The following is a 15,016-nucleotide window of genomic DNA, read 5'->3' on the forward strand; positions in this document are numbered from 1 at the left end:
AAGATCCTTCGTATAGCGTGGCTAAGGCTTTCCACATCTGTCGTGTAATGTCCTTGCCAGCTATATGGGACACTACATGATCTCGAACTCCATTGAGAATGATCTTCTTAGTTTTCGCCATATCAACCTTATACTTCTTGAGTGGATCTGCATCTGCGGGCACAACTACCACACTATTGACATACATCTTGAGATCATGTTTGTCTAAAACGCAGGAGATCCTAGCTTTTCAGATCACAAAGTTGGAGGCTCCGTCCAACTGATGTTGATTTCTCAATCCTGTTGTTGCCATTTCTTCTAAAAAAGTCAAACTTCTCCCTCTTCTCCTTTGCGCAGTTGTTTCCCATCTATTCGCACTCTCTTATGGAGTGAGAAATCCCGCACACAACTATTGCGACTCTGCTTGGAAAATTTAGACTTCTTGGCCGGAAGTCCTCTGAGGTAGAAATTCCCTCAGTGTGCCTTGGACGTTTTTCTGCCCCAACCACTCTGCAAAAAAAAATACGTCCCACCTGAAGACTGCCTCTTTACTGACGCTGCTGCTGCATTGCTCCCTCTGTCGGTGCGAAATTTCGATCTAGAAAATCTCTCTCTTTGTCAACTCACTCAGAAAGATATTTTTTCTTGAGAATCTTGCCCTCCTGGCACTAGACTGTGCAATCCTTGTGGGGATTCGATCTGCTGCCTACGCAGCTATTCAACCTCCCTCTTCATCTCAATGCTGGACTCTTCTGGCTCTGCTCTCTTGCGTCACCTGTTCTCTGATACCATGTGAAAATTCGGCTCACTGATTACCTACTGCAACAACTGATTAGATTTCTTCTACTCGTTAATTTTTTAATCAAGTTATTTATAGTGTTACATAGTAAACATCAAAATAAATCTACTGCAGCCTTCACAACATAAAAAATACTGCGGGAACAAGTACTGAGCAAGAAGGAAATATCACACACACAATTGACACCGTTGCTTTTGGAAAATGTCCTCGGAAAAACCGAATGCGGGAAAACCGGTGCAACAGCTGAGGATTTTAATTATTATGTAGTAGTTTCTGAATACAATCTTTGGATGCCTTACTGGCTATCCGATATAGAGAATCTAACTGGCAGAGAATTAGTGAGAAATACCTCACACTATCACTGGAGATTCGACCTTGATCCAGCCACTGAATGGCTAGCCCCAAGCTGCCTCTGCGTAGCCTCTACGCTGCTCTGCGTCACAACTTCTGGGGACTGCGTCACTCTTTCTGGCTAATTGATCTGCTCACTGGATGCTCTATCCTCTGGCCCTTTGGTCTCACACCCCGAATAATGACGCTGGATCTGATCTACTCCTCAGCAAATCCACAGATCTCCTCAAGGCCTCTGCATTGCCTCAACGTGGCTCTACGCTGCCCCTTCTGGATCTCTCTCTGCCTCCTCTGCAATGTATCCCCGGATCAGGAAACTCTCCAACCAAAAAACTATCCCTGCCCCTCACTGCAAGAAATCTCCTTGATAAATTCTCCTGCAACTGCTGCGCTGCGCTCTTGAGAAATCGATCTCTTGATGTCTCTCTATGTGTTTTCCAAATGCCCATCAAGCCTCTTCTTATAATCTTCTCTTTGATCAATCAATGACCCAGATTAGATTCTATCATTCTGATTAATGGCTCAAATTATCTTGACTTGATCTTCGTCTTTTTCTAGAAGATTCGCACCCAGTTTAATTAATACACTTCAATTATTTTAATTTCCTAAGTTTAGACTTAGTCATCCATTAAAAATAATTAATAATTTTAATTAAACCTCCTCTGGGTGGAATTTCCTGAAACGATTTCTGGGTATTGTGAAATGCATGTGTCCTAGCCTCCCTGCAAAATTTTGAGGCTAGAGCACATCCGATGCTACTGGAAATCAACACTCTTCCTTTGGTAGCCCTTCATTAGCCCATCCAGATATTGTTCAAAAATAGAAAATGAACATTAAATCAAAAATACCTTTGTGATGGTTTTTCATCATGACATCTCCTTGTTTGCATCAACATCCTACATATATATTGACACATCTCCAAAAAGATATACAATGTCAAGGGTCTCTTTCTTTTTCAAACTTTATCAGGATCTTCATATCTTTCCCATGGAGATATCATAGTCAAATCTACTAGTCCTTGGATGTTGATTGCCTTATCCATACTTGCACTTTTCATGATCTCTTCCTTTCTTTATTCACCTATTTCCTCCCAAAAACTTCCAATCATAGTTCCTTCGACTTTGTCAAGCACCTCATATTTCATATGAGGACATATTATGTTGATTTCATCTAGTCAATGTGTGAACCATGCCTTCATGCATCCTTTCACAGGAGGAGATCCTTTCCCTTTGATCATGCTCTTCAGGTAGAGCACTCATTCATGATATCTGCAACCATATGACATGACTCTATTTAATCAAGTACGAGCATACATACCTCATCTCTTTCTTTTGGTCATTTAGACTTCCTTCGACAACTTCCTTGATTGAAAGGACTCAATCCCTTGACTTGCTTCACTTCTTTTGACATCATACCATCATCCCATGAATCTCATACAAGTTGGAATTCCCAGCGAGTCACTTGCTTCTTCCAAAAGGCGAACCTTCCAATGAAGATTCCAACGGAGGATCTTGATCATCCTCAACCTGCAAATGCTCCTTTTGAATGATTTATAATGAGCTTTATACTAGATGACTTTCTTTTTCCCACAAGTACTACTTATGCTTCTAATGAGGTTACCAAGAGCTACATCCTTCTATAGGTGACAGCCATAGACTTCTATTTCAACTATTTTTCATGCTTCTTTATGATGATGTCATGAACTCTTGCTTTCAATCGTATGCTTCTATGATGCCATCTCCTAACATGATGCATCCTATCATGCTTCTAATGATTCCTACCATGATAGTTATACTTTAAAACAGAAAACTTAAAACAAAAACTTGAAAAGAACTAAGTGAGGAAAACTATCTCAATCATAGTAGAGATTTTTTACTTCCTCCTCCTTGAATTTCTTCTTTTCAACTTCTTCCACTTCTTCAATGATATGGGCTTCTTCCCTTCCACTCTTTTGTAGTTGTCCCTTTTGAGATTTGGACAATCTCTCTTGTAGTGCCCATATTCATGACAACGATAGCATTGAACCTTCGACATGTTCTTCTTCTTTTTTCTGAGGACCAAGCTTCCCAAACTTCCCTTTTCTTCTAGCCATGGCAACAAATGCCTGAGCTTGCTTCACTTCTTTTGACATCATACCATCATCCCATGAATCTCATACAAGTTGGAATTCCCAGCGAGTCACTTGCTTCTTCCAAAAGGCGAACCTTCCAATGAAGATTCCAACAGAGGATCTTGATCATCCTCAACCTGCAAATGCTCCTTTTGAATGATTTATAATGAGCTTTATACTAGATGACTTTCTTTTTCCCACAAGTACTACTTATGCTTCTAATGAGGTTACCAAGAGCTACATCCTTCTATAGGTGACAGCCATAGACTTCTATTTCAACTATTTTTCATGCTTCTTTATGATGATGTCATGAACTCTTGCTTTCAATCGTATGCTTCTATGATGCCATCTCCTAACATGATGCATCCTATCATGCTTCTAATGATTCCTACCATGATAGTTATGCTTTAAAACAGAAAACTTAAAACAAAAACCTGAAAAGAACTAAGTGAGGAAAACTATCTCAATCATAGTAGAGATTTTTTACTTCCTCCTCCTTGAATTTCTTCTTTTCAACTTCTTCCACTTCTTCAATGATATGGGCTTCTTCCCTTCCACTCTTTTGTAGTTGTCCCTTTTGAGATTTGGACAATCTCTCTTGTAGTGCCCATATTCATGACAACGATAGCATTGAACCTTCGACATGTTCTTCTTCTTTTTTCTGAGGACCAAGCTTCCCAAACTTCCCTTTTCTTCTAGCCATGGCAACAAATGCTTGAGCTTGCTCGCTTGATCCTACATCGATTTTTGTATTCAGCCTTGTTTCATTGATTTTTCACAATGACCATAGGTCATTTAATGGAGTAGCCTCCTTCTTCCCATAGATGCTCGATGCGAAGTTGCCCCATTCCTCTAGCAGTGCATTGAGCACTATGGTAGTCATTTTCTTGTCAGAGATTATTTCTCCCAACTCTTGGAGTTGGTCTCTATTTTTGACACCCTCATAAAGTATGAGACTATTCTTTCTTCTTTTGATAACTTCATCTTGTAGAGCTTGAGCTTCTTCTTTCAGCAGTTCAACAATTAAACCCTTAACATGACCAATGACTTCATTTTCTATGAGGATCAAATCTATCCTCTTCTTCCATGCAAGAAAGTTTGACGACCCAACCAATTTGTTTCTCTCCTTGCAATATGAAGTCATTTTGACATATTCAAATATAGATATAAAAATACTTACTTGTTTAGTGAAGATACTCCTAGATGATGAAGTCTTCAACTTGATGCTTTGTTGATTTTGATGATGATGTAGATAATATAAGATGCATTCTTGGTGAAGATGTCTTTCTTCAAAAGTGATCCTTGGATCAAAGGGAGATCACATTGATTCCTTAATGATGATGACAACGCCTTTTCCTGCTTTTCTTCCTTCAAGGCAATGTTAGTTAAACTTGTTTCACAACCTCAAATTTCAACCCTTCTTCAGAATTTCAGCTTGTTGTAGCAGTTATGCAATTTCATCATTTTCTACAATAACCTTAGTTCACACGTGTGGCTAGAAGATGTTAAAATATACCTCTTTTCTACTTTACTTGACTCAACTTCTTTTTCTTGTTATTTTGGCTTGCACATGAGACCTTTCTTGGCACAAAACTTGATCATTGATGGTGCAAGCAATTCGATACTTGCTGCTGCAAAAGGATGTCTTAATACTTCGCACGTGTGGAGAATATAGCCCATAAAAATAGACCCAAAAGTGCTTCGCTCTTCCTTCCTCGTGATAATGATTGTAGAATGTGTTAGTTTCCTAAGAACGCTTCAAGTGTGGAACCCTTCTTTAGATGAGTTAGGGTTTTGAGGTCTTCTTTGATGCTCTTAATTATTCCCTTTCAATATGATGAGTGTTGATTTTGGGTAGCATTGGATGTGCTCTAACTCCGAAATTTGGTGGAGGGGTTAGAACACATAATATCGCCAGAACCCAGAAATCGTTTAGAGAAATTCCCACTGGATGAGGAGTTATTAAAATAATTAATATTTTTAATGGGTTCCTAAGTCTAAACTTAGATAAATAAAAATGTTAATGTGTATCAATAAAAAAAAGTGTGAGAAGGTTCTAAGTGACAAGGATCAAGTCTGTTTTAATCTTAGTCGTTGATTAGAGATTAGATCACAACCGTTGAGTTATCGACATGAAAATTATAAGAGGAGGTTTGAGGGTCAGTTAGAGATACACCAAGAGATCAAAGAGTTCGATTTTTCTGGGGCGTGGTTTGCTAAAAAAGTCGAGCTATGTGATCTAAGTTGCAGTGAGAGGGGCAATTCGGCAAAGGGACTTCAATCCAAGGCTGAGGATACATAGCAGAGACGCAGAGCAGCAGAAGGAGAGACAACACAACTCCAGAGAGGGTGACACAAAAGCTAGTGGGGCTGACGCAGAAGCTAGAGGAGCTAATGCAGAAGCTAGAGAGGCTAATGTAGTTCCCTAGAGGCAGCACTGGGGTTTTCTATGGGGCAGAGAGAGCAACAGTTACACATATTGACTTCTGAGCAAGGGAGGCTCACTGGGAGGGTGACGTAGCTCCTAGACGAGGTGACACGGTGCCAATGCAGAGGTTGGAGCAGCCATCACTGCCTAGCATTGGGAACAACAATTGTCATTTGTGGGGTTTGATCATCCAGTTGCTGGATTGCCAAAATATCTCTCTGGATAGAGGTACTTCTGCCAGGTTTATTCTTTGTTGGGTGAGTCAGATTTGGCACCCTATTTGTATTCAGAGATCTACTTAATAATAAAAACCCTCTATATGCTGCACCGGTTTTCCCGCATTGGGTTTTTCCGAGGACAATTGTCTAAAAATAACAGTGTCCCTTGTGTGATTGTCTCAGTTTATTTCAGTTCATGATCTGTGTGTATGTGTAGGCTGCAATAGTGTTTTTCATCGTTTGTTTAAGTCATTAAATAACTTGTTAAATGTAAAAAACAAGTAGGAGATGATAAACCAGTGATTGCAGTAGGATTTCTGATGTGTAGATTCAAAAAATTTCACATGGTATCAGAGGATTGTAGATCATAGGAGACTGAAGACACCAACAGAGAAATCCAGAGAATTTGTTGCAGAGGAGCAACTGTCCTAAGTCATAGCGTTGTTTCAGAGGCAAAAGAGCAGCTGCAGGAGTGATGCAGAGCCAGGGGAGTAACACAGAGTTGCCTGCGTCAGCATTTCGAGCCTGCAGAGGGTGACGCAGAGCTAGAGAGGAGCCCACGCAGTGACTGCGTCAACTCTTTGGGCTAGTGGAGAGACTAAAAGGTTCGAACCAGTGAATTGTCGGGGCTGAGGGAGCAGAGCAAATTCGATTTGAGGAGCTGGTGGGACACTGTTTCTGTTGGTGCAAAAAAGTGTTTGTGGAGACATTGCCAAGGTAGAGGGAATCACCGCCTTGACAGATTTCTAGCCAAAGAAATCTACATCCAAGTTGCAGCAGCAAAGGAGGATTGGAGAGGAAGTGATTCGCTAGTTGGCGGGAGGATTTCCGTAAAGGAAATTAGGACTTAGAGGGAGCCTAGAGGAGCTTGTTCCTTAGAAGATTTCTAGCACCAAAGAAGTCCAAATCCAAGTCTTGCTAGATTGACAACAGAAGAGGGAGAAGAGAACTGGTCCTATTTTTTAGCAGAGATGGTAATGAATGGGTTGAGAGATCAGGACAGATTGGATGGAGCATCCATTTTTGTCATCTGGAAGGCCAAGATCCTAGCAATCCTAGACAAACATCGCATTAAGGACTATGCCTTAAAGGTAGTTTCCGAGTCGGTCCACACTCATCCATTGAAGAAGTGTGAGGAGACCCAGGCTAAGGCCAAGTGCATGATCCTAGACAGGGTCAAAGATCATGTAGTACCACACATTGCTGAGAAGAACACAACAAGGGAGATGTAGGAGGCGTTGACCACCTTGTATCAGGGCTCTTCCGTCCAACGAAAGATGCTATTAGAAAATTCGCTGAGACAGTGCCAGATGCAGAAGGGAGAAGAGATTGATCCCTTCCTTCTCAGGTTGCAAGGGATTCGCGACCAGTTTACTTCTGTGGGGTCTACACCAGACCCTGAGTTCATGGTCAGGACTGCCCTAAATGCAGTCATCGAGGACTGGGAGACTTTTGTCCAAAGTATCTTGGGCAGAGCAACTCTCCCCTGTTGGGAGGAGATGTGGGCAGCTCTTTGATAAGAAGAGCCTAGAAGGTTGACCAAGACAGGGAGTAGCAACAAGGGAGCCCCGGTCAAGAAGGAGGAGGAGGATGCAGTTCTCGCATCATTGGGACAACAAAGGCAACAGAAAAGAAAGAAGGACATAACCAAGGTTAGATGCTGCAATTGTGGGGAACTAGGACATTATGCCACTCAGTGCCCCCGAAAGAAGGATAAGGGGGAGGCTTTTGACTCAAACACTGCTCCAGCGAACACTGCCAAGGAAGGCAAGGATAACGATTGTGCCATGAGTGCTCATGCACCTCTGGAGAAGAGGTGGGGCGACATCGAGTTGTAGTCGAGAGGACTACATAGGGGCAAGATCCTTGGGGTGCCTAAACTCTTGGATCACATATGACTACGAGAGCCTTTAATGACGGTAGTAGAAGACGGGTGTCAGTTGGTGCGAGGTGTGATGGAGCGACAGTGGCAGAGCTAGAGTGCATAAGTTTGAGGCAACGCAGTGGATGTTGTAGCAATGCAATAGGAACATAGCAGTTTGCAGTAGCGCATTGGCAACAAAAGGTCAACACAGATTAGCAACAAAGGTAGCTTCAGCATCACGAGGCATCCATACTAACCAGGATGTCAGTGTTTGGGTGAGTTTTTAGTTGCTTACTTCTCAACAACTGAGTTGCAGTGCAATAGTTAGTAGTGGTAGTGCTATGGGCAACATGATGCAACATTTTTAGAGGGAGTTGCAATACAGATGTAGCAGTGACTGTGGCAGATTCATGGGCAGCAGTACAGGAAGCAACAATGCGGTAGATGAAGGGCAACAGGCCAAGCATCAACAGCACAGAGGACCATTGTATTGGATCAGTGTGATGCTTCTAGTTGAAAGTATTGCTAGAGCACATTCCTCGCTAAGAGGCAATGTTGATTTTGGGTGGCATCGAATGTGTTCTAGCTCCAAAATTTGGTGGAGGGGCTAGAACACATAAGATCTCGAGAACCCTGAAATCGTTTAGAGAAATTCCACCCGGATTAGGAGTTATTAAAATAATTAATATTTGTAACGGGTTCCTAAGTCTAAACTTAGGAATATAAAAATATTAATGTGTATTAATAAAAATACGGGTGAGAAGGTTCTAAGTGATGAGGATCAAGCCTATTTTAATCTTGATCGTTGATTAGAGATTAGATCACGACTGTTGATTCATCAACATGAAAAGTATAAGGGGAGGCTTGAGGGTCAGTTGGAGATACACCAAGAGATCAAAGAGTTTAACTTTTCTGGGGCGTGGTTTGCTGAGAAAGTTGAGCTAAGTGATTTGAGTTGCAGTGAAAGGGACAGTTCGACAGAGGGACTTCAGTCCAAGGCCAAGGATACATAGCAGAGAGGCAGAGCAGCAATTAGAGAGACAACACAGCTCTAGAGAGCGTGATGCAGAAGCTAGTGGGGCCGACATAGAAGCTAGTGGGGCCGACACAGAAGCTAGAGGAGCTGATGCAGAAGCTAGAGAGGCTGATGCAGTTCCCTAGAGGCAGCGCTAGGGTTTTCTGTGGGTAGAGAGAGCAGTAGTTCAACATATCAACTTTTGAGCAAGGGAGGCTCAATCGGAGGGTGACGCAACTCCTAGAGGAGGTGACACAGTTCGAACAGAGAGCTTGGAGAAGCCATCATTGCCTAGCAATGGGAACAACAATTGTCATCTGTGGGGTTTGATCATCTAGTTGTTGGATTGCCAAAATATCTGTCTCCGGATAGAGGTATTTCTACTAGGTTTATTCTCTATTAGGTGAGTCGGATTTGGCACCCTAATTGTATTTAGAAATCTGCTTAATAATACAAATCCTCTATATGCTACACTGGTTTTCCCGCATTGGGTTTTTCCAGGGACGATTGTCCAAAAATAACGGTGTCCCTTGCGTGATTGTCTCAGTTTATTTCAATGCATGATATGTATGTATGTGTAGGTTGCAATAGTTTTTTTCATCGTTGTTTAAGTAATTAAATAACTTGTTAAAGGTAAAGAACAAGTAGGAAATGATAAACCAATGATTGCAATAGGATTTCTAATGTGTAGATTCATAAATTCTCACAATGAGAGGGTTGGTCCTTCTCGATGGTTGATGCTCTTGATGTTCCAAGATGATCTCTTTATACTTCGACCCTAAAGTATCCTTTCTTCGTCTTTCCCTTCTTGATGTAGTCAACTTAGCTATATTTTTACTTTTCTTGATTAACTTCTTCTTTTCTAATTATTATTAGTGTTCTCTATCATCAAACAGCTACAAAATCATAAATAACAATGAGACAATAGGACACAAGATATAGGCGATTGAAATCCTTCTAATTTATAGGCTTGTGAGGGGTACAAATTGCTATCTTGAGGCTGACTTGATCTTTGTTCCATTACGAGGTCTTGGAGGGTCTTTTGACTCTATTTTGACACAATAAATTTTTCTTTAAAATATGTAACATGCCCAAATGGGTCTTCAATACATGACAATGACTCAATTGACTTTATGACAAACCTAGAAGCACTCAATAGGTGCTTGACCTAAAAATAAATTTCCCTTGAGCATGAAACGCATGCCTCAAGAATACAAATAATAAATTTATTTTTCTCTTTTCATTAAATACATAAGATCACGATTACATATGCCATTATAAAGACCGAAGCTAGTTACATATTTCAGCAAAACCATTCCTCTTTATCGAAGGACATGATTTATCATTTGTCTGACATCTTTTTACATGCTATTGTCATTCAATATAATCATCCATCCACATTTTTAATATCAATATATATCCATTATATGTCTCTTAAGATCTATACTATATGTGCAAGAAATTTATAAACCCTTTGGGTCTATAACATAAACCATATCTTAAAACATTTTTTCATCCCCTTTGGGTCTATAACATAAACCATATCTTAAAACATTTTTTCATCTTTAGTATACCGATTGAATGCAATAAAAAAAAAGCTTAAAACATCTTTTTTATTTAATCCCTAGTATCTCTTCCCAATGCACGTTTGCTATGTTATTGTTTTCCCCCTTCTATTCTTCAACCTGTGTTAATATTTGATGTCGTTTCACATTAATGTGCCCACATAGTCCTTGATTCTCATTTCTCTTACCCCCACCATTAACCTAGATGGAAACACTTACCATTATTTTGATACCATGTTAGATAATGCAGATACACAATATAAATATAGCATAAAAACAAAAATGAAACAAGAAAATGAGATATGTCATACGTAATTGCATTCAATATGGTGAATGTGAGCACATAATGTAAGACAACGCTTCATACATCCCATCAATATATTTAATATTATTCAAAAATGGTGTTTAAAAAGAGAGTAGCTAAGCAATAGCAAAGGGTAATCCATAATGCTTTTGAGTATGATTGTGTAAAATCTCAGATTATTTTACCACAAGAAGTTGAGTTATTTTTTCACTAAAAATTAGTAAAAGTTAATCACATAAGTGCATCACTAATAGTAGTCTCCATTGGCATATTGTGATCCTCTTGATCATGTCATATTCCCTTTACTTTGACAGTCATTTACGGAAGATACAACTTGAAATTACTTGAATAGGTGAAACAGAAACAGATAGTGGATATATTAGTTACTTGGCCTTAATGCAAAAAATCGGATTACAAAAGTAAAGAGTATGCAACAGAGATTCTAATGAAATAAATTAATAAACTATTTTCTTGCTTAGGGTCTTCAACACAATTTTCTTTGTGAATCGAGGAAAAATGGTTAAAATAGAATGTCCCTTTATTTAATGCAATCAAAGAGATAGATATAATAGGTGGATATATACACCAAGCCATATGGAATCATCTTTTAATTGTAAAGTTAGAGTCCGTTCATAAATGCATGTTTTCAATTACATAATTATGAATTAAATAACTAATTAATAATGACAATCCAATTTGAAATCATATTCTAACCAAATTTCAAATTAAAATAATGTATTGCTTTTATAAAATAAATTATATTAAATAAATGGACATCAATTACCTTTAGTAGAAGATAATAAGCCGCTGACACTCCAAAGCACTTGTATATATCATGGATGCTATATGGAATGCATCTTCTGGTATTTAGCAATTCCATTATAGGTAAGCATGCATCGAGGGCAATCTTCCATGTGTCACCACGTTGTTTTACTTTGCGTCTATCTATGGTTGCTTCTATAGTGATTTCACCTTGAAGAGTTTGAATCATGCTTCTTTCTAACGGAACCCATGATGGAGAATTAACATCGCTCCATGAAATGCTTATTGCTTCGATGCGATCATCACCTGCAAATTGTATTCAACATGTAAATAAAATACTACAAGAAGGTCGTCAAAAAAGATTTTTACTATTGAAATATAACTTTACATATCAATGTGTATATATATGTACGTATGTTCATAAATATTTAACAACTACAACTATCTTTATGTTTACAAATATTTAGGGACATGCAATTGTGGTACATATTATAACGATTACAACTTGCTACCCATTATTTGCCCCGAAAACAAAAAGAGGTCGTTGCATGAATGGAAATACACATCAAACAAACAAGAAGAGTTTCAGGCCACGTTTTCAATGATTTACAACCATGTACATGCTTTTCTAAGAGTTACAGGTAGAGGAAACTTCCTTCAAGGACTTTCAGAATTTTTCATGGTCATTGTGAACTCAATATGCACATTAGATGAACATGCCACAAAATTAAGGATTTATCCTTGATCCAAAATACCCTATGGGTTGACTATTATTATTATTAATATAAGCTCAAAATAGAAACAACACATTGATAATGTCAATACTATCCCCTACTTGACTTTGTAGAATCTAGGTTGATTCTAATGTCATTTCCAGCAAATGCTTATGGTTAGACTTAGATAGTTATTAGAATTTATCAATCGACCATGATAGTTGGTTACCTTATCAGAGAGAGAAATGTGAAAAAAGGAACTACACTAGCTATAAGATTTGAATACAAGTTATAATCTTTAGATTAGATGATAACAAAATCTTAGATTTGTTCTTGAATACCAATGAACAAACCAAATCTAGCAATCAATATCATCTGAAATTAGCATGGCATAGATTCTAAAGATTAAGATTTGAATGCAAGTTATAATCTTTAGATTAGATGATAACAAAAGCATAGATTTGTTCTTGAATAGTAATGAACAAACCAAATCTAGCAATCAATATCATCTGAAATTAGCATGGCATAGATTCTAAAGATTAAGATTATGAATTCAATTTTATAAAAAGTATAAATCAATATCATGCAATAGAATTATTTTTCTTTGATGAAATACCAAGTTTGTTATTCTCCGCACAATTTGAAATATTTTGAAATTAATTTGAACTCAAACCTATGTTGCAATCCATCTAAGTATGGGAAACAAGAGAAATCCCCTCTTGTTAATATCCGATACAACTTTTTGTGCAATATAAATGAAAAGGCCCAAACAGTAAATGAGATACGGATTGTACAGTAGAGATCTAAATCTAGAAGATTCAAGAAAATCAGAGTAAAAAACATGAAGACAAAGAGGTAAAATTATAATATCAAGAAGAATTGCTTACCTATTCATTATTTATTTTCATAAAGCATTTCAAGTCCTTTATTTACAAAAACTAGGCCATCTCAAGCCATCGAAAATGAAACTAATAACATAGTTCTAATCTAAGTCACCTGACACGAGGATTCGGGATTCGACAGATACGGGGATTTGAGTGTCGAACATGGACACGTTGACCCCCAGAACATGACACGTTTGGATACATTATATATTATTTTATTTTGTATATATATATACAAATTCTCATTCATGATACAAATGCATTGATTTCAAACATAGATCTTCATCTAGATGTAAGATTTACAGATTAACATTATGCATACAAATACAATTGTGACATAAATGATAAATCATAATACCTATTCAATTCATCAATGATCCGATAGGAGAAAGACAAGATATTAAGATAACGATACTGTAGTTTTCTCATTCAGTCATCAAAATCAAAATCTGTTAAAGAGGTAGTGCAATGCCAAGGCAAATAGAAATAGCAAATACAAAACAACTACAAGTATACAAGCCTCAAGGCAGTAGGTAGCTCATGACTCATGAGTCATCAATCCTCATAGTCATCATCAAAATCAACATCGTTGTCCTGATCATCATGGTCACCACTACTCTCCTCTGCTACATCGTCGTCCTCTGTATCCAAAGTCATCTCTACATTTGTTGGTGTGGAGGATGACCCCACTATAGTATCACCATCATCAAACCTGACAGGCTCTAGCACTAGATCATTGAGATCCAAGTTGGCCAATGTCAACTCAACATTGTTTTCCAGATCCATATCAACAGAAAAGACATCCCACATCTTTGTCTTTCCCATCAACCACTCATCCCTCTGCGGGTAAATAAGACGAAGGTTGGTGTGCACATTTTGATGATTCCTATAATCAAGGAACCCCTATTGCAACAAAACTGAATTTACTTCTCCTACTTGATTTTAATATACATTATCAAGTTATTTTCTGAAAAATACTGAAGTAAATTACTTCTGCAGCCTACACCAATTTAATTTGATTACATGAAACAAGAAACTGAGCAAAGAACAAGATACATAGGACACTGTTATTTTTGGACAAAATAGTCCCTAGAAAAACCCAATGCGGGAAAACCGGTGCAACAACTCTAAGGGTTTTATATTATTAAGCAGTAGTTTTGAATACAATGTTGGATGCCCTCCCGACAATCTAGTTACAGAGAAAAATATAATGGCAGAAAACTGAGTGAGATTACCTCACTTCACCCGACAGTTTCCGGCTGATCCGACAACAGAATTGGCTAACCCCGACTATCTCTGCACTGTCCCTGCGTAGGCCTCGCGGCAACTGTGCGTTGTCTCTTTTGCCTCTTGGAGCTTCCGCGTCAACCTTTCCTGGCTGTTCCAATAGCTCCCCAGCAAAATTACGGATTTCTGCGTGAGAGTAGCTTCTCCTCTACGTTGGCTCTCCCTGGTTCAGCGTCAAGCCTGCGTGGACCCACACTGGTCTAGCGTCAATCCCTCTAGGTGTTGTGCTGCCTCCACTAGTGGCTCTCCGCCTCTCTGCCCAGTATTCTCGAACTATCCCTACCCCTCTGCTGCAGAATGATCACTTAGTTCGAATTTCTCAGCTTCCTAGCCCCAGAAATTTCGAACTCTAGATCAATTCGTTCTCTCTGTTTGTGTTTCTAAATGAACCCCAAGCCTCCTTCTTATACTTTTCTCATTGAGACTTCAACAACCGAGATCGGGTCTCTAATCAACAACTAAGATTAAAAACTTGACTTGATCCGCTTTCTAGAACATTCTCACCGATATTTTGATTAATAACCATTAATACTCTAATTTTCCTAAGTTTAGACTTAGGAACCCCATTAAAAATATTAATTATTTTAATAAAATGCAATCTGGGTGGAATTTCACCAAAAAATTTATGGGTTCTTTAGAACTCATGTGCCTTAGCCTCTCCACCAATTTTCATGGCTAGAGCACATCGGATGCTACCAAAAACTAGGGTGGAATTTCACCAAACGGTTTTTGGGTTC

At 38.7% G+C, this 15,016-nt stretch overlaps 1 protein-coding gene across 1 annotated transcript in view; it reads right to left on the reverse strand.

Moving 5' to 3' along the window:
• LOC149260999 (uncharacterized) overlaps positions 1-13,649 on the reverse strand; it is a 76,407-nt gene extending 62,758 nt beyond the window's left edge. Inside the window, exons 1-2 of the mRNA XM_089367132.1 lie at positions 13,604-13,649; positions 11,418-11,701 (exon numbers count right to left, since the gene is read on the reverse strand). Coding sequence (XP_089223258.1) covers positions 11,418-11,701; positions 13,604-13,649 — 330 coding nt within the window. The remainder of the gene's footprint in view (positions 1-11,417; positions 11,702-13,603) is intronic.
• Between the last annotated feature and the right edge of the window lie 1,367 nt (positions 13,650-15,016).

The sequence above is a fragment of the Pinus tabuliformis genome, chromosome 6, assembly GCF_031772625.1.
Source record: "Pinus tabuliformis cultivar Carrire ecotype Pingquan chromosome 6, CPIR1, whole genome shotgun sequence".
Classification (NCBI taxonomy): Eukaryota; Viridiplantae; Streptophyta; class Pinopsida; order Pinales; family Pinaceae; genus Pinus; species Pinus tabuliformis.